Raw genomic sequence first — 17,395 nt, 5'->3', positions numbered from 1 at the left:
GCACGTGCTGGTGGCAGGAGTGGCATTTGTGAAGGCGCGGAGGTATGGTAACACATGAGCATCGGGCTGTCCTCACTTTGCACGTTGTTGGGGTTTTTCTGGACAGAAGAATTTCATGAACCCTCATGCCTGTGGGTCTCTCTGCTGACCCCACACCCTGTCCTGCTGCCAGCCTGCCCTGATTCATGGTGCCACATTGCTGCAAGCGGTGGCAGATGTGGATGGGCTAGACTCAGAGCCAGTGCATCCTCATGCTGCTGCCATGACCCTTTCTCAGCACAGCCCTGGTGACTGCAGGCTGTGCCTGCACTGTTTTAAGGGATGCAGGTTCTGAGCTGGCAGCCCAGAGTGCCCCCAGCCTGCCCAGCCGTACACACAGCCCAGGCACAGCCCTTCCTTCTCACGCATCTTCATCAATGGCACTGCTCGGCCATGGGTTAAAGGGACATAACTGTTTTGTCTTCTGTCTTGCAGAGCCTGGGGTCAGCAGACAAGAAGGACTTCTACCAGTCCAAGTAAGTGCCAGTGGTGTTGGTGAGTAATTGCGTGGAAATTCCCGGTTTGTCCGTATCGCCAGGCAGCTCCGGCTTGCTAAGATTAGACATCTCGGTGTACAGGAATAGCTGCAGCAATTACATGAGCAGGGATGAGAGTGAAGGGCTGTCAGTCACCTTGACTTCGGGGCGTATGCAGATTGTTAAATCAGATCAGGAAGAGCTGACAGCATGGGGCCGGGGCTGGGACCCCACGGGGCTGTGCAGTGGGGCTGGGGTGGGAGTGACCTGTCCACTCCTCTGCTCTGAGTGTGCACAGCACACAGCTGTTGCTGCACCCTGCATTCCCACAGCCTCACTGCAGCATGGCACCCTCCAGGCAGGCGGGCAGTCTCTTTGCTGGAGAGATGTATGGCAGCATGATGGCAAACTCTATTAAAATCAGTAGTGAGAGCTTCAGTGCTGGTCCTGAGCACGGAGCAGCTGTGCGTTGTGCTGCTGAGCATGTTTGCTGGTAGGACCCTGCACTGCTCCTGTGCTGTTTGGGAGAAGTGGAACATCCTTCTGCTGTCATCTTTCTTGTACTGGGAAAAAGATGCCGTTGGTGTTTTTGGAATTGTGGAATAATGCTCTGCCACACAGGGTTGTCACTGGGAGGGGTTTTTTGGAAGGTGCAGAAGGGGTTGGGTTGAGAACATCTTTTGTCCTTCATAATTTGGTGTATTTCTTTCCTTGATGCGTTCCTGCAGTGCTGCTCCCAGCAGTGCTGAGCCCACAGGGAGCACAAGGCAGCATCATCCTTTGCTTCCTGCTCCCATTTATGCTTAACATCACAGAGGCACCCCTGGGTGCCCGGGATGGCAGAGTGTTCTCAAACCATACAGAACTGCTAGGATGTGGAGTGCCAGCTCTGGTGCACATGTCCAGTGGTATCCAAGGGCTCCTTTCTCCTTATGCCACCGGAGGCTTTTGACACCCCAGCTTGAGTCTCATGGGTTCCACCTGAAAGGTCTGATTCAGAGCTGCTCTGTCCACTCACCTGAAGGCAAGGCTGGCTATCAGCTTCCCAATACCACTGGCAGCAAGAGCCTGCTGAAAATCCAGCCAGAGCCATTTCCTAGGCTGCTGGATCCCACCCAGCCTTCTTCCAGGGGCATCCCAGGGGGGGTCATCGTGGATGCAACAACAAAATCAACAGGATTTTAGAGATGTCTTTGTGACCTCTGCTGACCACGGTCTGAGATTTCCATGCTGCTCACTGCAGTGCTGCTGTGTGCTTTGACCACCATGCTCGACAGAGCTCAAAGCAGCTCTGGTGTCCAGGGATTGCTGAGGGTGGTGATGGCCATTCCAGCTCCTGGCCCACATCAGGAGCAGTGAATCCTGGCTTCTTTTGTGCCCAGGACGCAATGTTCCCTGTTCTGCATTATGTGCAGGAATGCTGTTTGGATTGGGAAGGCTTAACCTTAAATAATTACATCACCTGAGAACTGATGGAGGTACAGAACACCTCGGAGAGAGCAGCACATAGACAGCTGCCAGAGCTGACATTCCCAAGAGAGGAGCTGTGGCCATGAGCCCAGCACTGAGCCAGCACTTGCACGAGTTTTACCACCTGTGTTGGCTGTGCCAGCCTCACGCTGAGAGCAGCACTGACACCTTCATGCTGCTCTTCCCTGTCAAGGCGTCAAGACGTGCAGGACGCATCCTGAGCAAATCCCATCTGACCCTGTTTGGGGAGCAGCTCCCACCCGCTCTTCCCACGGCCCCAAAGCCTGGTGCCACTGCATCCCTTGGCACAGGGAGCTGCTGAGCAGGCTGCAGTGTTGGGTGTGTGCTGGGACATCCGGAGCCCCTTCCATGTTTCTGGTAGAGGCCCTTTGTGTGTGTTGTGGAGCAGAGCATGGGACCGTGGCAGCAGAACAGTCAGTGTGCAGCGCAGTGCGGGTGAGTGCTGGGGTGGCTGTGGAGCCCCATTGGGGCCAGGGAAGGCTGCTGCTTCCTGGAAGCGTTTGCTCTTCAGTGTCAGGCGTGGACTGGTTTCTTTGAACCAAGAGAGAAATGTTGGTTGTAATAACGATCATGAAGCCCCATGTGAGCGCAGACCGAAATACCTGGATTTAATTAAAGCGCTGCTGATTTGCTGCAGGAGCTGCTTGCGCTCGCTGCCCTCCTCTGCTGAGAGCAATGCTCAGCGCTCAGGAGCCGCTTCGCCGGGAGCAGCTCGTGTTTGCAGGCACTTGAGGTGTCAGCACTGACGCTGCCCTCATCCCCGTGCTCAGCCCTCTGTGCCCCTGGAGATCCTGCAGCCCTCCTGTGGGCACTCCTCGGGCTCTGTCCCCGTTCCACATTCAAGGCTGCCGCCCACCTTCAGTGTGAAGCCTCAGAGGTGTAAACACACCACCAACCTCTGAAACCTCCTTATGTAACTGCAGCATCTCGTGTTTGTTTTGTCTTGCAGTATTCATTAAGCCAAGAGCGTCTGCGGCTAATTTGTTATCACCCTGCTCTTAAGGTGGATGTCTTACACTGAGACCTCTCTGTGCCAGCACAGGGATGAAAGTGAATGTTTCATCGCTGAGTCATCCCCTCGTAACTCCTTGGCATCTTTAAGGATCTAGAAACCCGTATTTACACCTTGGAAGCATTAAAAGCAATCACAATAATCTAGATGTGTTCCAAAGCAGGGTGTTCATTTCACTGCCTCCTTAACTCAGGCACTGTCATTACAGCAGTAATAGCAGTGTACCTGTGTGCTGGGTTTGACTTCTTTGCAGTGCCCGAGAGCCAGAGAGCCGCTCAGCTGGGATGCTGCAAGGAGCAGCCGTGCTGCCAAGTGCCAGGCAGTGAGAGGAGGAAGCCCAGGGGAAGGGAGGGGTGAGGGATGGTGCCGATGCTGCAAGAGGGTAGGGGAGGCAATGCCCAGCCCGTCTGTGAAGCCACGAGGTTCTCAACACTGCAGGAAATTGCTCCAGACGGCCTTCACTGAGCTGGAGGATGCATTGCCCAGCCTTAGGTAGGGCTCTGAAGGCATGGGTGGCAGCTGAGAGGCAGCAGAGCCCTAACCCTGGCTTTAGAGTCAGGGAGTTAGCTCCTCCACGTACAGTGTAATAAAGCAAAGAAGATTCCATTGCTGGGCTGGATATTGTAGTGGCAGGGGCTGAGCCACTGGAACTTTAAAAGTATATTTTCCCCATGGGTTTGGACAGTGTTATGGGCAGGTGGAGAGCTTTGAGCCTCTCCTGGTGCTGGGAAAGGAAGGGAATCCTTCCAAGGTGCTTCTGAGAAATGTTGTGGCTCAACAAATGTCACTCTGGGGATGGAGAGCAGAGCAAGACTGGAGCTGATGGAAGAGGAAGGCTAGCAGGGGTGGGTGTGAATGGCAGGAGATAGGGATTGCCTTGGATGTCTGCAGAGAGCAAAGATGGTACTGCAGGGGAGAGGATGGGACACAGCCTGGAGCTGTGGGATGGGAGGGCCATGGCAGGGTCCAAGGGCAGAGGCCCCTTCTCTCACTGTGCCTGGGTGGCACCAGCATCAGTGGTACCCGGCCTGGGACCAGGGATGAGGACCTGCTCCCAAATGTCCCAGCCCAGGGGACAAGGAGCTGCTCAGCTCCAGCCCACAGGACAGGAGGAGCAGAGCTCCACGCCGGCTCAGTGCTGCTGCCAGCTCTGGCAGAACAAAGTTTGGGGTTTAGTTATTTCTGTACAGCTTTCAATGTGTTAAGCGAGCTTTCGATGCAGGCTCTTGCTGTGCCGGTTGTCATAGAAACTTGAAGGGCTTTTTTCTCCTATCCCCCCCCCCAGCCCCTTTCTTTAAACCAAAGCCGTTTTTTTTTTTCCTTCATCATTTCACTTCTAATGCAATTAAACCTGCTCGGCCCCTGCCACACCAGGACTTGGTGTCTTTGCGCTGTGTCTCCTTTTGTGCTCACCTAGGGGTGGCACCCCTTGGCAGCCCTGGGTCCCAACCCACGGGGACTCCAATGTGTTGGGGGTCCCACGCTGTGCCTGAGGGGACCCATGGGGACCCATGCCCTGAGGGCAGCAGCAGGGCTCACTGGGCCACGCTGGGAGCAGCTGGGAGCCCACTGCACCCACTGCAGCCCTCCCACATCCACCATGCCTGCCATTAATCACGGCTGAGGAAGCAGGCGCAGGGGGGGTTGGGTCTGTGGGTTTGGTGGAATGGGGCTGTCACATTGCACATTGCACTGTGCAGGCTGTGGATGCTCTCTGAGCAGCATCCCTTCCTCCCAGCTGCTCCAAGGAACCAAGTGAGGACCCGTCCCTGTGCCAGCCTGCTGGCTCTGCCCTTCTCCACGGAGTGGGGCATGTGCTGCTTTCTCCCTGACCCAGGCTCTGGTCTGGGGGAACAGAAGCAGGATTTCTCTTAATAAACTGAACGCAGCTCAAGCTTTTAGAAGCAGGACATTTTCCCAGCCCTTGGATCCATTTTGTGGCCCGTCTCCCTGCAGCCCCTCTGGTTTCAGTGTCCCACTTTTAAGCACAGCATCTTGATGGCAGGAGTGCCCCCCTGCCGCCCTCAGCAGCGTACAAAGGCACCTCCCCTCTCCCACAAGAACCACACCAGCCCTTTTTGCCACAGCACCACATTAGGGCCTTGTGCCAGGCTGTTCACCCGTGGTGACCCCCACAGTCCCTCCCTTGCTGGGACAAGTCTCTGCCCCTGAACATGGCAGGGATCCATTCCACAGTGCTGGGCAGCCTCAGCATGCGCAGCTCAGCACATTTCTCTCTTTGCCCCTCACTATTTACTGTTGCATCCATCTTTCTGTCATTCACTCATTTTCTGAGCGAGGATTCTGTTTTCTCCCCAATCACCACCAAGCACGCTCCCCCGGATCTCGCTGAGAACACATCTCTGCACTTCCCTGCTCTGTTTGGGATCTGCCAGCCAGCTCCCAGCCTGTTCAATGTGCTTTATTGGCTCCGTGTAGTACTAGCTTTTAAAATCAGAGTGTCATGAGGCACTGAGCGCTCCGACTGCACAGGCTGCGTGTGCACGCAGTGCTTTTACAACTCAGCCTGCATTCACTAAAGAGCAAAATCAGGTTCATTTGACAAGATCTCTTTCCCATGAAGACCTGCTGGCGGGTTTTAATTACAGCCTGCAACCTTTAATCATTTCTTAATTTCACTCCAGATGAGCCCAGGCTCTGGGTCTCAGCCCTGGCCTCTCCGCAGCCGGCTGGGTCCCCCTCCCCCAGGCTCTGCACAGCGCAGTGGGGCTGTCTGCCCCCCGGCCCCACAGCCTGAGCCCTGCCCAAGGCACGGTGGGACCCAATGATAGCTGTGCTGTTCTGCCTGTCCCAGCTGTGCATTTTCCTAATCAAGTTTCTACACATTTTAACTCTTCATTTCGACTGGCCTCTCTTTGTTGCGTATTCCATTTCCACACTGAGCCCTCACTTGGCAAACAGGGCTTTAAGTTGCTCATTTTCCTAGCTCATTTTCCTAGCTATGAAACTGGACTTTGCAGACATCCAGCAAACTCCCCATAAGAAATTCTATATTTTTCCCCTGACTTTTTCAAAGCCTTTCCTTGCAATGGGTTTATCCCATCTCCCAGGCATAAGAACGGCCGTTCTGCAGCCTCAGGCATGCCCAGCTGGCTGCCACCATCACCTTGCAATCTGCAAGGATTGCAAGCAGCCTTGCGTGTGCCTGACTCCAGCCTTAAATGATGAGGAGTTGGCCCCAGGAATGCTTGGAGATGCATATGCTGTAGTGCTGCTCACCCCTGCTGCACAGAGGCTTCAATCTCCTGACCATGGGAGTATTTGCAGCAAGTTTCAGTGATGCCAACTGCGTGAAATCTCAGCCCATGAGTGAAGATTTCCAGTGCCTCACACTCCTTACTCAGCCTCACAGAGCCATGTGCTGCAGCACAGCAGTCTGCTGCTGCAAAGGCAAAAGCTGCCCGTGCTGCTGGAAATGACAGCATTGGCCTTGAAAGCAGTGAGCCTCCGGGTTTCTGTCCTTGTGCAATCCTTCTGGTGGGGCCATTTGCTGTGGGAAAATGAGGGACCATCATGTGAAATGGGCTGTGCCACACAGATGTGGAGATAGTGCTGATTTGCTCTGGAACCGGTACGTCTGAGGACATGAAAGGAGGAAAGTACATTGGTTTTGTTGCACCCTAACAGCAGCAAAGGGGAGATCTGACACTCTAAGCTTGCCCTCAGGTTTTGGCCATTAGCAGAGCAGCACGCTGACTGCCTGGGATGTGGGGCAGAGAGGGGAGGGCACAACTGCTTGACTGTCCCTGCAGGTTCGGGACGCTGTGTAAGGCTGCAGCACCTCCAGCATTGCTGAGAGGCTCTTGGGGATATGGATCCCACTCCATGAGTGCTCCATCTCTGCCCAGGCTGCACATGGAGCCTGGCTGCTGGCCCAGGACGTATCTCTGCCACATCCAGAAAGGGCTCCTAGAGAGAGGATGAGCCTGTAAGAATCACTGCAGGGTCACTGGGCAGTGATATTTTGACCTAACTGAAGACCTGATGGAGTCAAGCTGTGGCCAGCACTGGCAGATTGACTCTGAGGAGCTCCATGTGTGAGTGAGAGGTGCGTTGCTCACTAAAAAAGGGCCATTTCACTGTGGGTATGCAGGAGGTGTGCTGAGCCCCAGCACTCCAAATTCAGTCCCTTCCAAACTGAAGGTGTTCCAGCCCCGGGCTGTCATGCAGCAGAGGATGTGGGAAGGGGACACAGAACCCCCTGGGACCCCTCTGTATGGGCTGGGCACCACATTGTGCTCTGGTTTCACTGCCCTTGGCTCCACTTCTGGCCCCACACCAACACACAGACCCATAGGGCACCTGTGGTGTGCTCAGGGGAGTGACATGGAGAGAGGGGCAAAGGAACCTGAGGGCCTCCCCCACCACTAGGGCAGCATACTGTTCCACATTGAAAATAGGAAAGGCCAGCCTTCAAGAAGCTCAAATCCCTCAAAAGAACCACTGGACATGGCAGTGATCGAGCAGGGGCCATTTGTAGGTTTTCCTTTGCAGTGGGAGATAGGAAAAATAAAGCACCCAGGGAGGCAAGGCTCAGCTGTGTTCATTCTTCCCTCGTGTCAGGGATGCTGTGTTTGCCAGAAGGGCAATTATTTGGGCTGCTGTCTCATTAGACTGATGAAGTGCAGCTCAGGGCTTTCTGAGACCCAGGCTTGGATGGGCTTTGCCCACAGCCAGGCTGCACCACCTGGTCCTGGTGTCACCTCCTGCTTCGTGCCTCTCCTTCTTGTGACAGCAGGTTCAGTGCAGGGGCTGAGGCCATCGGTGCGTGGGTTTGGCACTGCTCATCCCGAGGCTCCTTGCTTCCTTAGCTGCCTTCTTGCTCATGTGCTGCCATTCCAGATGTTTCACCCCCTTCCAGGCAGCCCCCTGCCCACCCCTGGCATCCCAACATCTGCAGATCAGACTCCCCAGCCCTGCATTGGGAGAGTCCTGCTATTGAGGTTGCCCCACTCCCCCACCTGTCCCCACTCAGTGCCACGAGTGCTGCTGTCACCGCCAGGCACGGCTGTGTCCCTGTGCCTCTCTGCATCCAGCAAAACCTCTGCAGCAACCCACAGGGATCCCCAAAGGAACGTCGAGCCCTGAATATGCAAAGGCCACACTGAAATTCGCACCCCAGACACTGAGGGTGTCAGCTAAGATTTCCCAGCACAGAGAGAGCCCTTTCAGGTTGGCCTGCTCAGACACTGCAGCTTTAATGCCTGGGCACCCAGCGTGTTTCCACTCCCCTCGCATGCATCAATCAGGTCTCGGTGAGGCTCTGAAAGAGCCAGTTTGTTAAACAAACACACTTAGTGTAAAAAGTTTATTCCAGTTAATTAGGACTTCATTGCAATGGAAACAAATTACCCAGCTGTCATCTGCCAAGCCAAACAGTGCCAGGGCAGAGGGGGGTCCCGGCCAGGCGGGAGACAAACAGCCATCTCAGGCAACCTTATTTATGTCCTTTTTATACATTTTGGTATTTATTTGGACATTCCTGAGCAGGAGAGCTGGGTTAACGCCGAGCTGCACGTCCCGGCGTTGCACGGTGTCGGCTGTTACCGGCTGCAGGTTCTCGGCACGGCGCGGTGCCGGTGCCCGTGGGCACATCCCTGTGCCTCCGCAGCAAGCAGGGGGTGCTCAGCAGTGCCAGGTGCTGCCCCCAGCGTGCGGAAGCGACAGATAAACCCATCGGATTAGCAGCGGGTAACGTGTCGGGAGCCCGGCGTCCCCTTCCTGCAGCATTAGTCACCCGAGCCTGGCGCTGGGGCGGGGGGTGAAAGTCATCGAGTTACCTCCCCCAGCTCCGTGCCTCGCTCCCATGGGATGTCCTTGTTCCGTCCCTCTGGTCACGGCTGCGGGCTGCGTGGCGTGTAAAGGGTGTGCGTGGTGAGGGGTGTTGGGTCACTGGGCTGCGGCGTGGTGGGTTGAGGTGACAGCGGGATCCTGCCCTGGCACCAGGATGGGTGCCTGGGTTCCTGTGTGCACCCAGTGGGTGAGCCTGCAGGTTCGAGAAGTGGGCACGTGAGAAGACAATGAGGTTCATCAAGGCCCAGTGCAGGGAGTTGTACTCGGGTCGGGGTGATCCCAGGTGTGCGTACAGACTGGGAGCGCAGCAGTGTGCGCTCGCAGCCCCGAAGGCCGACTGCATCCCGGGCTGCGTCAGCAGAGGGGGGCAGCGGGCAGGGAGGGGATTGTCCCCCTCTGCTCTGCCCTCGGAGCCCCCAGCTGCAGTGCTGCGTCCAGGCCTGGGGCCCAGCACGGGAAGGGTGGGAGCTGTTGGAGCGGGGCAGGGGAGGCAATGAAGATGCTCGGAGGTTGGAGCACCTCTGCTATGGAGACGGGCTGAGGAGCCGGGGCTGTGCAGCATGGACAGAAGGCTGCAGGGAGACCTCATTGCCTTCCAGGACTTAAAGGGAGCTGATGAACAGGGAGGGGACCAAATTATCTAATACCGTCTGATAGAACAAGAAGGAATGGCTTCAAACTAAAAGAGGAGTTGGATGTCTCTGCCACATGCGTGTGCTCTGCTCGAGTCCTGCTGTCCCCTTGGGCCTTGATGTCCAGCAGCACTGATGTGCAGGGTGCCACGTAGCCCCTCCACTGCCTGGCAGTCCTCTATTCTTGGGGATCCTGGTTTGCTTCTACATCCATTTGTTGTCAGTGCTTATTTTTAGCTCCTCCAGTGCCGTATCCCTCGAGGGATTCTTCCTTTCCCTCTCCCTCCTCCAGGTTTCTGTACAGCATCGCTGTGTCAATCCCATGGGCAGGAGCACTGGGCAGCACCCCACCTTGCATGGCCCCACCAGGGCACGGTGCAGGGCCACCACAGACAGCCCATGCTGTGGGGACAGTGGCAGTGGACGCAGCCGCAGCGCATTGGGTGGCCGTGGGCACCGTCCCACTCAGCGCTGCCCTCCCTGAGGTTTCCCTCTTCCCAGCTGCGTGGAAACAAAACTGAATGTGACCCACAGCGCAGGGTCCCCCCGCAGCTCCACAGCCGAGTCAGATGGAAATTTTTAAGCATTTAAAAGCTGCGCAAAGAGTAATTCAAAACAAGCCTCGAGTGTGTTTTGGACTCCATCGAGCTGTCGTCGTCACCCGGCTTCGGCCGCTGTCTGTCCAGGACAAGGGCTCACTTTGAGCCTCCCCTTCTGCTGAAGGGGGAATGTTTTCGTTCCTAATTTAGCGCATCCGTTCCGCCGGGGTCCGACCCGACTCCCGCAGAGCCGCGCAGCGCTGGGAGCTCCCGCAGCGCCTCTCCCTGTCACCGCTCACAAACCTGGCTGCCCTCACACTCAGCCTCCTTTCTCCGGTCCCAGGCTTGTGCTCGGCGGGGGATGTGTGAAGGCACAGTTTGTGCTCAGTTTTTTTCCAGAATTTTTTTGTTGTTTTGCAGAGATGGGCTTATTTTTGAACACCTAAAATAAAGGTTGAGGCGGTGTGGGCTCGCTGCTTGTCCAGGGGAGAGGCAGCACCAGGAGGTCCCATTCAGGTGTTGGCTCCCAGGTTGGGGAGGTGCACTTCATGAAGCATCGCTCTGCTGGGCCGCTCTCACCCTGGCAGATCCCCACATGCTTTGGGTTTGATCCCTCCGGCAGCTGATTGCAGCTGAGAGCCCCTCACGAGGCCATGGAAACGTGGTCCCCACAGGATGCTGAGCACCTGGGATCCAGCGCACCTTTCCTCTCTTCTCTCATCCAGCTTGCTGGAGGTCTGACTGCAGCAGTTCTGGGGTTGAAGTTGTCATTGAGGTCTTCTGATCTTTATGATGTTCATTAGCACAGTTCTGATCAAAGAACAGCACGTTCCTTTCCTCTCCTCGTTTTCCCCTTGGTTAATAACCCATTGCTGCTTCGGCTCATTTTGAAAAAGAGACAGTAGCTTTGGGAACGGCTCCGGATATAATAGACGGACGTCAGCAATCCCAACCTGGTCTTTAAAGCGGCGTTAATTCAAAGAAAGGCGCAGTTCAACAACTGTGTTTTAGGTTGCAGAAGGCTCATTCCGTGACCGGGGAGCACTGAGGCAGTCTGCCCCAAGTCTGGCAGTGTGTGTTGCTCCGAGCTGGGGCTGTGCTGGAGCATCCTATAGGGCTGTGCAGCTGCACCTTATGGGACTTTATCAGTCGAAAACACCGGGCTGGGGATTGGGGTGCCCAGTACTGGGGCTGTGCTCAGACCTTACTCTGGGGCCAGGTCACCTCAAAGCAGGGCTAGAGGCTGTCCATGGGGTGTCTTTGGTAACACCTGGGGTTTGGTTCCAGAGGTGGTTGGGATGGCCGTGTGCCTTTGGCAGCCACAGGTAAGAAAGCACTGGACACCCGTGAGATGCCCAAAATCTTGCTGACTGCATCCTATCCATTCCTTGCTCAATTCTCAGCACCTCCAAGTCACCTTTCCTACTGCCTGTGAAACACAGCAAGCACAGACACACCTCAAGGTGCTGTTCCAGCATCCAAACCCAACGCTGCCAGCACGGGCTTTTTGCAGACCCTCTGGCAGCTCACAGCTGCAGCATTGCATGGATCTGCTGCCGGGGCCCCGGGGGGCTGCGTGCTCCATGACAGCCCTGAGAAAGCTGCAGGGCAGTGTGAGGGTGCTCTGTGTGTGGAGGGGCTGCTTCCCATCATGTCCCACCTGTGTGTATCATGTGCTGAAATGTGGTTTTGGCAGTGACCTGCAGTGCGTTCCGTGCTGGAGGATGGAGTGTGGTGAAAAGCATTTGTGGTGCTATTGCCAGCGCAAATAATGCAGCTCTTCTTGATTCTTCAGGGCACCAGATTTTCTTCACGGCAGAACCCTCCTGTGGTTTATCTGTCATTGCTGGCTGTTTGCTTTCGGAGTGTCTGAAGCAACCTGCTCAGGCTCCCTGCAGCAGCCCTGCCAGCAGCACCATGTCACACGTCGTGTGTCTGTGCTCTGCTATGTGGGGTGGGCAGGTGCTGCCCCGTGTCCCCATGGGTCCCCCCCACAGAGAGATGTGGGGCCGGGCAGTGAGGGCATGCTGCATTCCGATTCTCCATCCCTTGGGATGTGACTGCCTTTCACAAAGAGGCTTCTGTGTCCGAATGAAGTGCCTTTCAGCAGCCTGTCTGGCATGACTGTTCTTCGTGGGGTCTGAAGAAATGGGCCTGTTGGGGATTTAAGGATGGTGGGCATAATGTGATGCATGCAGCTGGTGGCCCAGGAGCTCAGCTCCAATGGGCATTGAGTTTGTGATGCCAGTCTGTGCAGCCCTGGGCAGTACGAGCTAATAGGGAAACTGAGGCACCAAGCTGCTGGCTCACAAGGGCCGAGCTTACACAGCCTGGACTGCGCCCTTCGCTTCTGCAGGACCCAAGGAAAGCCACTGTGCTGTGTCCTCACAGCTCTCATGGCCCCACATTGCCCTCAGGAACCAGCTTTCGGCTCTCGTAGTGCTTGCCTGGAGCTGTGCTGCTGGTTCCTTTGGCTCTAGGTCCCTCCCCGCCGCCGCAGAGCTGCTCTGCTTGGCTGCAGAAATGCGCTCAGCATCCCAGAAATGCGGCTTTCATCCGGGAGCCAATAGTCACACAGCCTCCGTCCAGAAACTATCATTATCGGCCGCTTTCTTGTTCTTGGTTTCTTTGAACTACAGCTCCCAGGATGCCTGAAGATATGCAGACATCCGAAGACAGTGGTTTCCCATAAACTTTTGGGGTTTCATGCTTTGTAGGCAGGAATGTTTTTATTGCATCGCAAAGCTCTTCAAGTCCCTCAAACCTCCGTGGCGGTTCCATGCTGTGGGGAGGAGCGGGGGCTGCCCGGGGCTTTTCTCCAGTGCCTTTTTCCCCTTGGTCCCTTCTCCAAGGGGAACCTTTGCATGTCCCTGGGAGGAACGAGCGAGGCACAGCGCTGTGGGGGATGTACCAGCAGCAGGGAGCCTGGCAGGTTGCGTTTCCAATAGTGACACACTCACGAGAGCTGCTAAAAAACTGGAGAGGGAAATTTTCCTTTAGCTTGGAGATGCTGTAGCTGTGACCGAGTGGGTCTGGTGCTTGCTGCATTCCGCCAGTGTCATCTGTGGATCTGTCCATAGACCAGGCTGTGTGTGAGCCCCATGTAGGACCCCACAGCTCCACAGCCTCCTGCTACCCAACCTGGGGCTGGGCTCTGTGGTGTGGGGCTGAGCTGGCTGGATGACTTCTGTGGCTGGGTAGGTGCAGAAAGGAGGGCACACCCCAGGCCATGCTGTGCCTCTTGCCTTGCCCCACAGCACCCCACACCAGCACGCCTGTGTGCACAGCATTCCCACGTGTATTGCACGCCTGTGTGCACCAGTATGTCCGCTTTCACCAGTGTGCCATGTGCACCAACACGTCCACGTGCACGCGTGGCTGCTGGCACCTGCCTGCCCTCCGGGAGCTGCCTGATGGCGTCAGCCGGTGTGGTCCTCTGCAGGTTGATGCCCGTCCAAAAAGGAAAACCATGGAGGCTCTGCGGCCGGCTCGCGTTAACCACATCACTCCTCTCCTGCACTTGGAAAACCCGGCCGGCTGGGCAGCCCAGAATAACAAGTCTTTCCATTCCTGCGCGCAGCGTTGGACGCGGGGCCATCGAAAACAAGGGTTGGCTCCGGTGCGAGTGCCGCCGTCAGACTAAACAACAGCAGGTCCATGGGCTGCCCTGCCCCACAGCGGGCGCTGGGCTGCTGGGAAAAGAGGGGCCACGCAGCGGCGTGGGGCTGACACCGAGCCCGCAGGGCTTCTCTGCTCCCCAGGTGTGCAGGGGAGTCCCACACCCCGAGGTGCCTTTGGCTGCTGCCGCAGAGGTTCTGTGGGGAGGGAATGGTGAGCCCTGGGGAACTCATCCTGGTTCTGAGATTGATGGGAGGAAAGGGAGTTATCAGGGTTTGCTTTGCAATTCATTCTCGATTTTCCCAGGCTCTTGGTTGGTTATGTGAGTTATCCTGTTAGTTGTGATAAAAGCTTGAATTGCTATAGGGAACATTCTGAAGAGTGAGTGCCGGAGCTGTGGGTGCCAGGCTTCTGTCCCCCAGCAGGAAGGGATGCACGCACGTGGTTCTGTGTGGCATGAGGACAATCAAGGTTCATGCAGCCACCACGGGACAGCCCAGGTCCTGTCCTGCTGCCCTGCACAGCCCAGCATTTCTTCCTATAGAGGGAGATGGCAGAATCCTTAAAAACAAGCCAAATGGCAAGGATTTGACCCGAGGAAGGCACATTCTACCCGTCTTATGTTCCCTGCAGTTGACCGGAGCTTTGTTTGGATGTGGCTGATTCTGAGGGTGAAGCACACTGATGCACACCCACGAGATGGTGCTGCCAGTGGTCTGTTACATGGCAGGATCAGATCTCTGCTCCCATTTTCTTTTAGCTGCTTCACAGCGCAAAGAAGGGTCTCAGTGGGACTGGGAGACCCCAGCCCAAGCCAACAGTGCTGCTTGGAGCTGCTCTTTTCAGGTCTGTAAGGAAGACCCAGGCGGTGCAAGGCCAGCTGAAGGCAGCCCTACCTCACCAACAAGTTGGGCTTGGGGCTCTCTGTACTCAGCATCCCCAACGTGCCCATCTCTGCTGCTCTGCGGGCAGACAGCTGCTGCTCTGAGGGCAGAGCTGCTGTCGCCGGGGAATACAAATGAACAAAATCACTGCTTTGGCAAAGGATTTGTAGGGGAACGACATGCAAATTTACCTTCCATTCCGAGTGTGGATGGGCATTAAAATACAGCGTTTGAAAGCCAAAACAAAGGAACATTTTAATTTAGGACTCATGAGGCGGTCCCTTCTGCTTGGATTTGCATCAAATCCTTTGCAGCAAAAGCTGTAAGTTTAACAAAACTCAAAGAAAACGAGAAAAAGTTCTAAAAATGTCATCCAGTTCCAAGGATTGTCACTTCTTTTGTGCAGCAACCGGCTTGCTACTGGATCCCATAGAGGCCAACAGGGATGGGTGTTGTGAAAGGCAAAGGATGGGTGTTGGGTTTCTTGGCTTTAACGTGGCTCCAGCACAGTCAGCCTGGGGGACAGCTGGGTCAGGGGACCTTGGGGTGCACCCAAAAGACCATAACACTGGGTGGGGAGTGAGCAGACAATGGGGGGCTGCACTGTGGGATGTGTCAAGCCGCTTCCCAGCCTTCACTATCAACACCTCACATCCCAAACCCGCGCTCGGAAACAGCTGCACTGCTCATCTGACCTCGCACAGAAGGTATCTCCGTCCTTCTCCCCACGCTTTCCCTTCTCCTCTCACCCTTGGGGCCACCCGCCTGGTGTTGTGGGTCAGAAATAGACAGCATCCCCCGACTCACTACTCGTCATACATCCCAATAATGCCAGCTATAATTAGCTGCAAGTATCAAAGCTGTGCTGCTGGAGGAACTTTTTGCAGCCCCATTATCATCCTTTAAACAGAGGATCTCACACGGGGCCTCGTCCATCCGTGGTCCAGCTGCCCCTCCCCATGTGCCTGGGGGTGAGCTGCCCACAGTTGGCCCCGGGGCTGCAGTGCCATCAGGCCTCGTAGTAATCGCATTAATCACACTAATCATGTTAATCATGGCTGAATCAGCACCACCGGGGGGGCATGGAGGGACCAGGGGGGATGTGGGGCTGGAAGGAGCAGTGAGCATCTATCCCTGAGGCTCTGAGCATCCCACCCAACTGCCCGCCTGCAGCGTGTGTGAGCAGCACTGGGGGCTCAGGAGGTCCCGTGGGCATCTGTCACCTCTGAGGCCATCACCGCTGGGGACTGCTGACTGAAGCCATTCCCTGAGCCACCAGAACAGCCCAGCAGTGTGAGGGGCTCTTGGGTCACCTGCCCCAAACTGTGTGTGGGGTTTGGTGAGAGCTGGGGCCGCTCTCAGTGCCGCTGCCTTCTGCTGCTGATGGAAGAGGGTGGCAAAACAAGGCATGCAGGGATCAGGGCCTCTGGGGGCACGAGCGGGCTCAGGACACGTCATGGCATTGGAGTGTGTGTGCTTAGCCCTGGGCCCCCTCCCCATGCCCAGTCCTCATGCCCAGCCGCGCAGGCTCCCTGTTATGTAAAGCACCGACAGGCGCGACCAGGAGATTCTTCAGTGTCGGAATCTGAGTCACATGGGGCTGTTTTATTTCCCCCTCTGCTAATCTCGTTTCTATAGAAACAAGATTGAGAGGAAAAAAAAAAAAAAAGAAAGAAAGAAAGAAAGAAAAAAAAAAAAAAGAGAGAGAAAGAAAGAAAGAAAGGGAAAGAAAAAAAAAAGAAAGAAAGAAAGAAAGAAAAGAAAAGGAGGAAAAAAAAAAAAAAAAGAGCGGAGCGCAGAGCCAGCAGGATCCTGAGGTGATGGGTGAGGGAGGCGGAGGTGGCAGCTGGGAGCGGGGCAGCGGGGCTGCGCTCCCGGCCGGGATGGGAGCGTGCGTGCGGCTGTGTGCGGAGAGGGGATGGGGATGGGGATGGGGATGCTGCCGGGGAGCTGTGCGCGGGTGAGCGCTGCTGGCTGCTGGCAGAGCGCGAGGGGAAGGCGGAGGAGCGGTGCAGGTGAGTGCGCATCCCGCGGGCATCGCATCCCTGCCGGCGCGGCACCGTGCGCGGCCCACCGCTCCTTTCCGTGGCCGCTGCTCTGGGGACGCGCTCGGTCGTGCGGGGCTGAGGGCGGGATGGGGTCTGCTGGTGCTGTGCTCGTGTTTGACGCTCGCCGGGGGCTGCGTGCGTGCAGCCGTGGGTCTGTGCGTGCTGCCTCTCTGAAAACTTCTGCCTGCTCGGGAGGTGGTTCTTTTTCTCCTTTTTTATTCTGACTGCACCCGTGCAAATAAAGCGCTTCCAGGAGCCCAACTGCTCTGCTGAGAGGGGTGCGGGAGCTGTGCCGGCTCCTGCCCTCTGTCCTTTCCCCAGCACGGGGGATGAGCCCAGCTCCGAAGCTGGTTGTGCAGGGACCGTTCCAGGGGGAGGCATAGCGAAAAGCGCTGCTTGTCGGGTGCTGCGGAGTGCCTACAGCCTCCTCATGCCCCACCCTGGTGCTTGGCTCACCCGTCCCTGCTCCGGGGGATGCTGGCTGCCTTGCAGGAGCGGGGTCAGTTCGTCACTTCATCCAAGCACGTGCTGTGTCTCGGACCAGCGAGTGCAACAGGTGGGAGCTGCTCCTGCCGTGGCTAAGATGTCTCCCTCGCTGCTGCATGGCTGCCTCGAGCCCTCATGCAAGGTGCTGGTGAGGGGCTGGGCTGTGGGCAGGAGGTGCTGCTGGTGCCACCTGCGTTGGCTGCTCCTAGTGGTTTCAGGTGCTCCGGGTGCCTTGTTGCCTTTCTGCAAAGGCCCTGCAGGCTGGGGACAGAGCAGGCACAGGAGCTGCTGCAGAGAGGTGCTGACCGTGCATGGCCCTCACGTGCACCAAGCTGTGATTTCATGGGGAGGGGGGT

At 56.4% G+C, this 17,395-nt stretch overlaps 1 protein-coding gene across 12 annotated transcripts in view; it reads left to right on the top strand.

Annotated features, from left to right (window-relative positions):
• Positions 1–17,395, top strand: part of LOC116230309 (ankyrin repeat and fibronectin type-III domain-containing protein 1-like) — a 134,454-nt gene that overhangs the window by 89,937 nt on the left and 27,122 nt on the right. For 10 of the 12 annotated variants that reach the window (XM_090151672.1, XM_090151673.1, XM_090151671.1 and 7 more), the window contains one exon: positions 475–515. In XM_090151672.1, the coding sequence (XP_090007798.1) occupies positions 475–515 (41 nt within the window). Of the gene's footprint in view, positions 1–474; positions 516–16,422; positions 16,521–17,395 lie in introns of those variants that run through there. The other 2 variants (XM_090151680.1, XM_090151679.1) reach the window with 2 other exon arrangements.

This window comes from Phasianus colchicus, chromosome 16 (genome assembly GCF_987193195.1).
Source record: "Phasianus colchicus chromosome 16, bPhaCol1.hap1.1, whole genome shotgun sequence".
Taxonomy (NCBI): Eukaryota; Metazoa; Chordata; class Aves; order Galliformes; family Phasianidae; genus Phasianus; species Phasianus colchicus.
The sequence above is the reverse complement of the archived record's forward strand: the minus strand, read 5'-3'. Positions and strand labels throughout refer to the sequence as shown.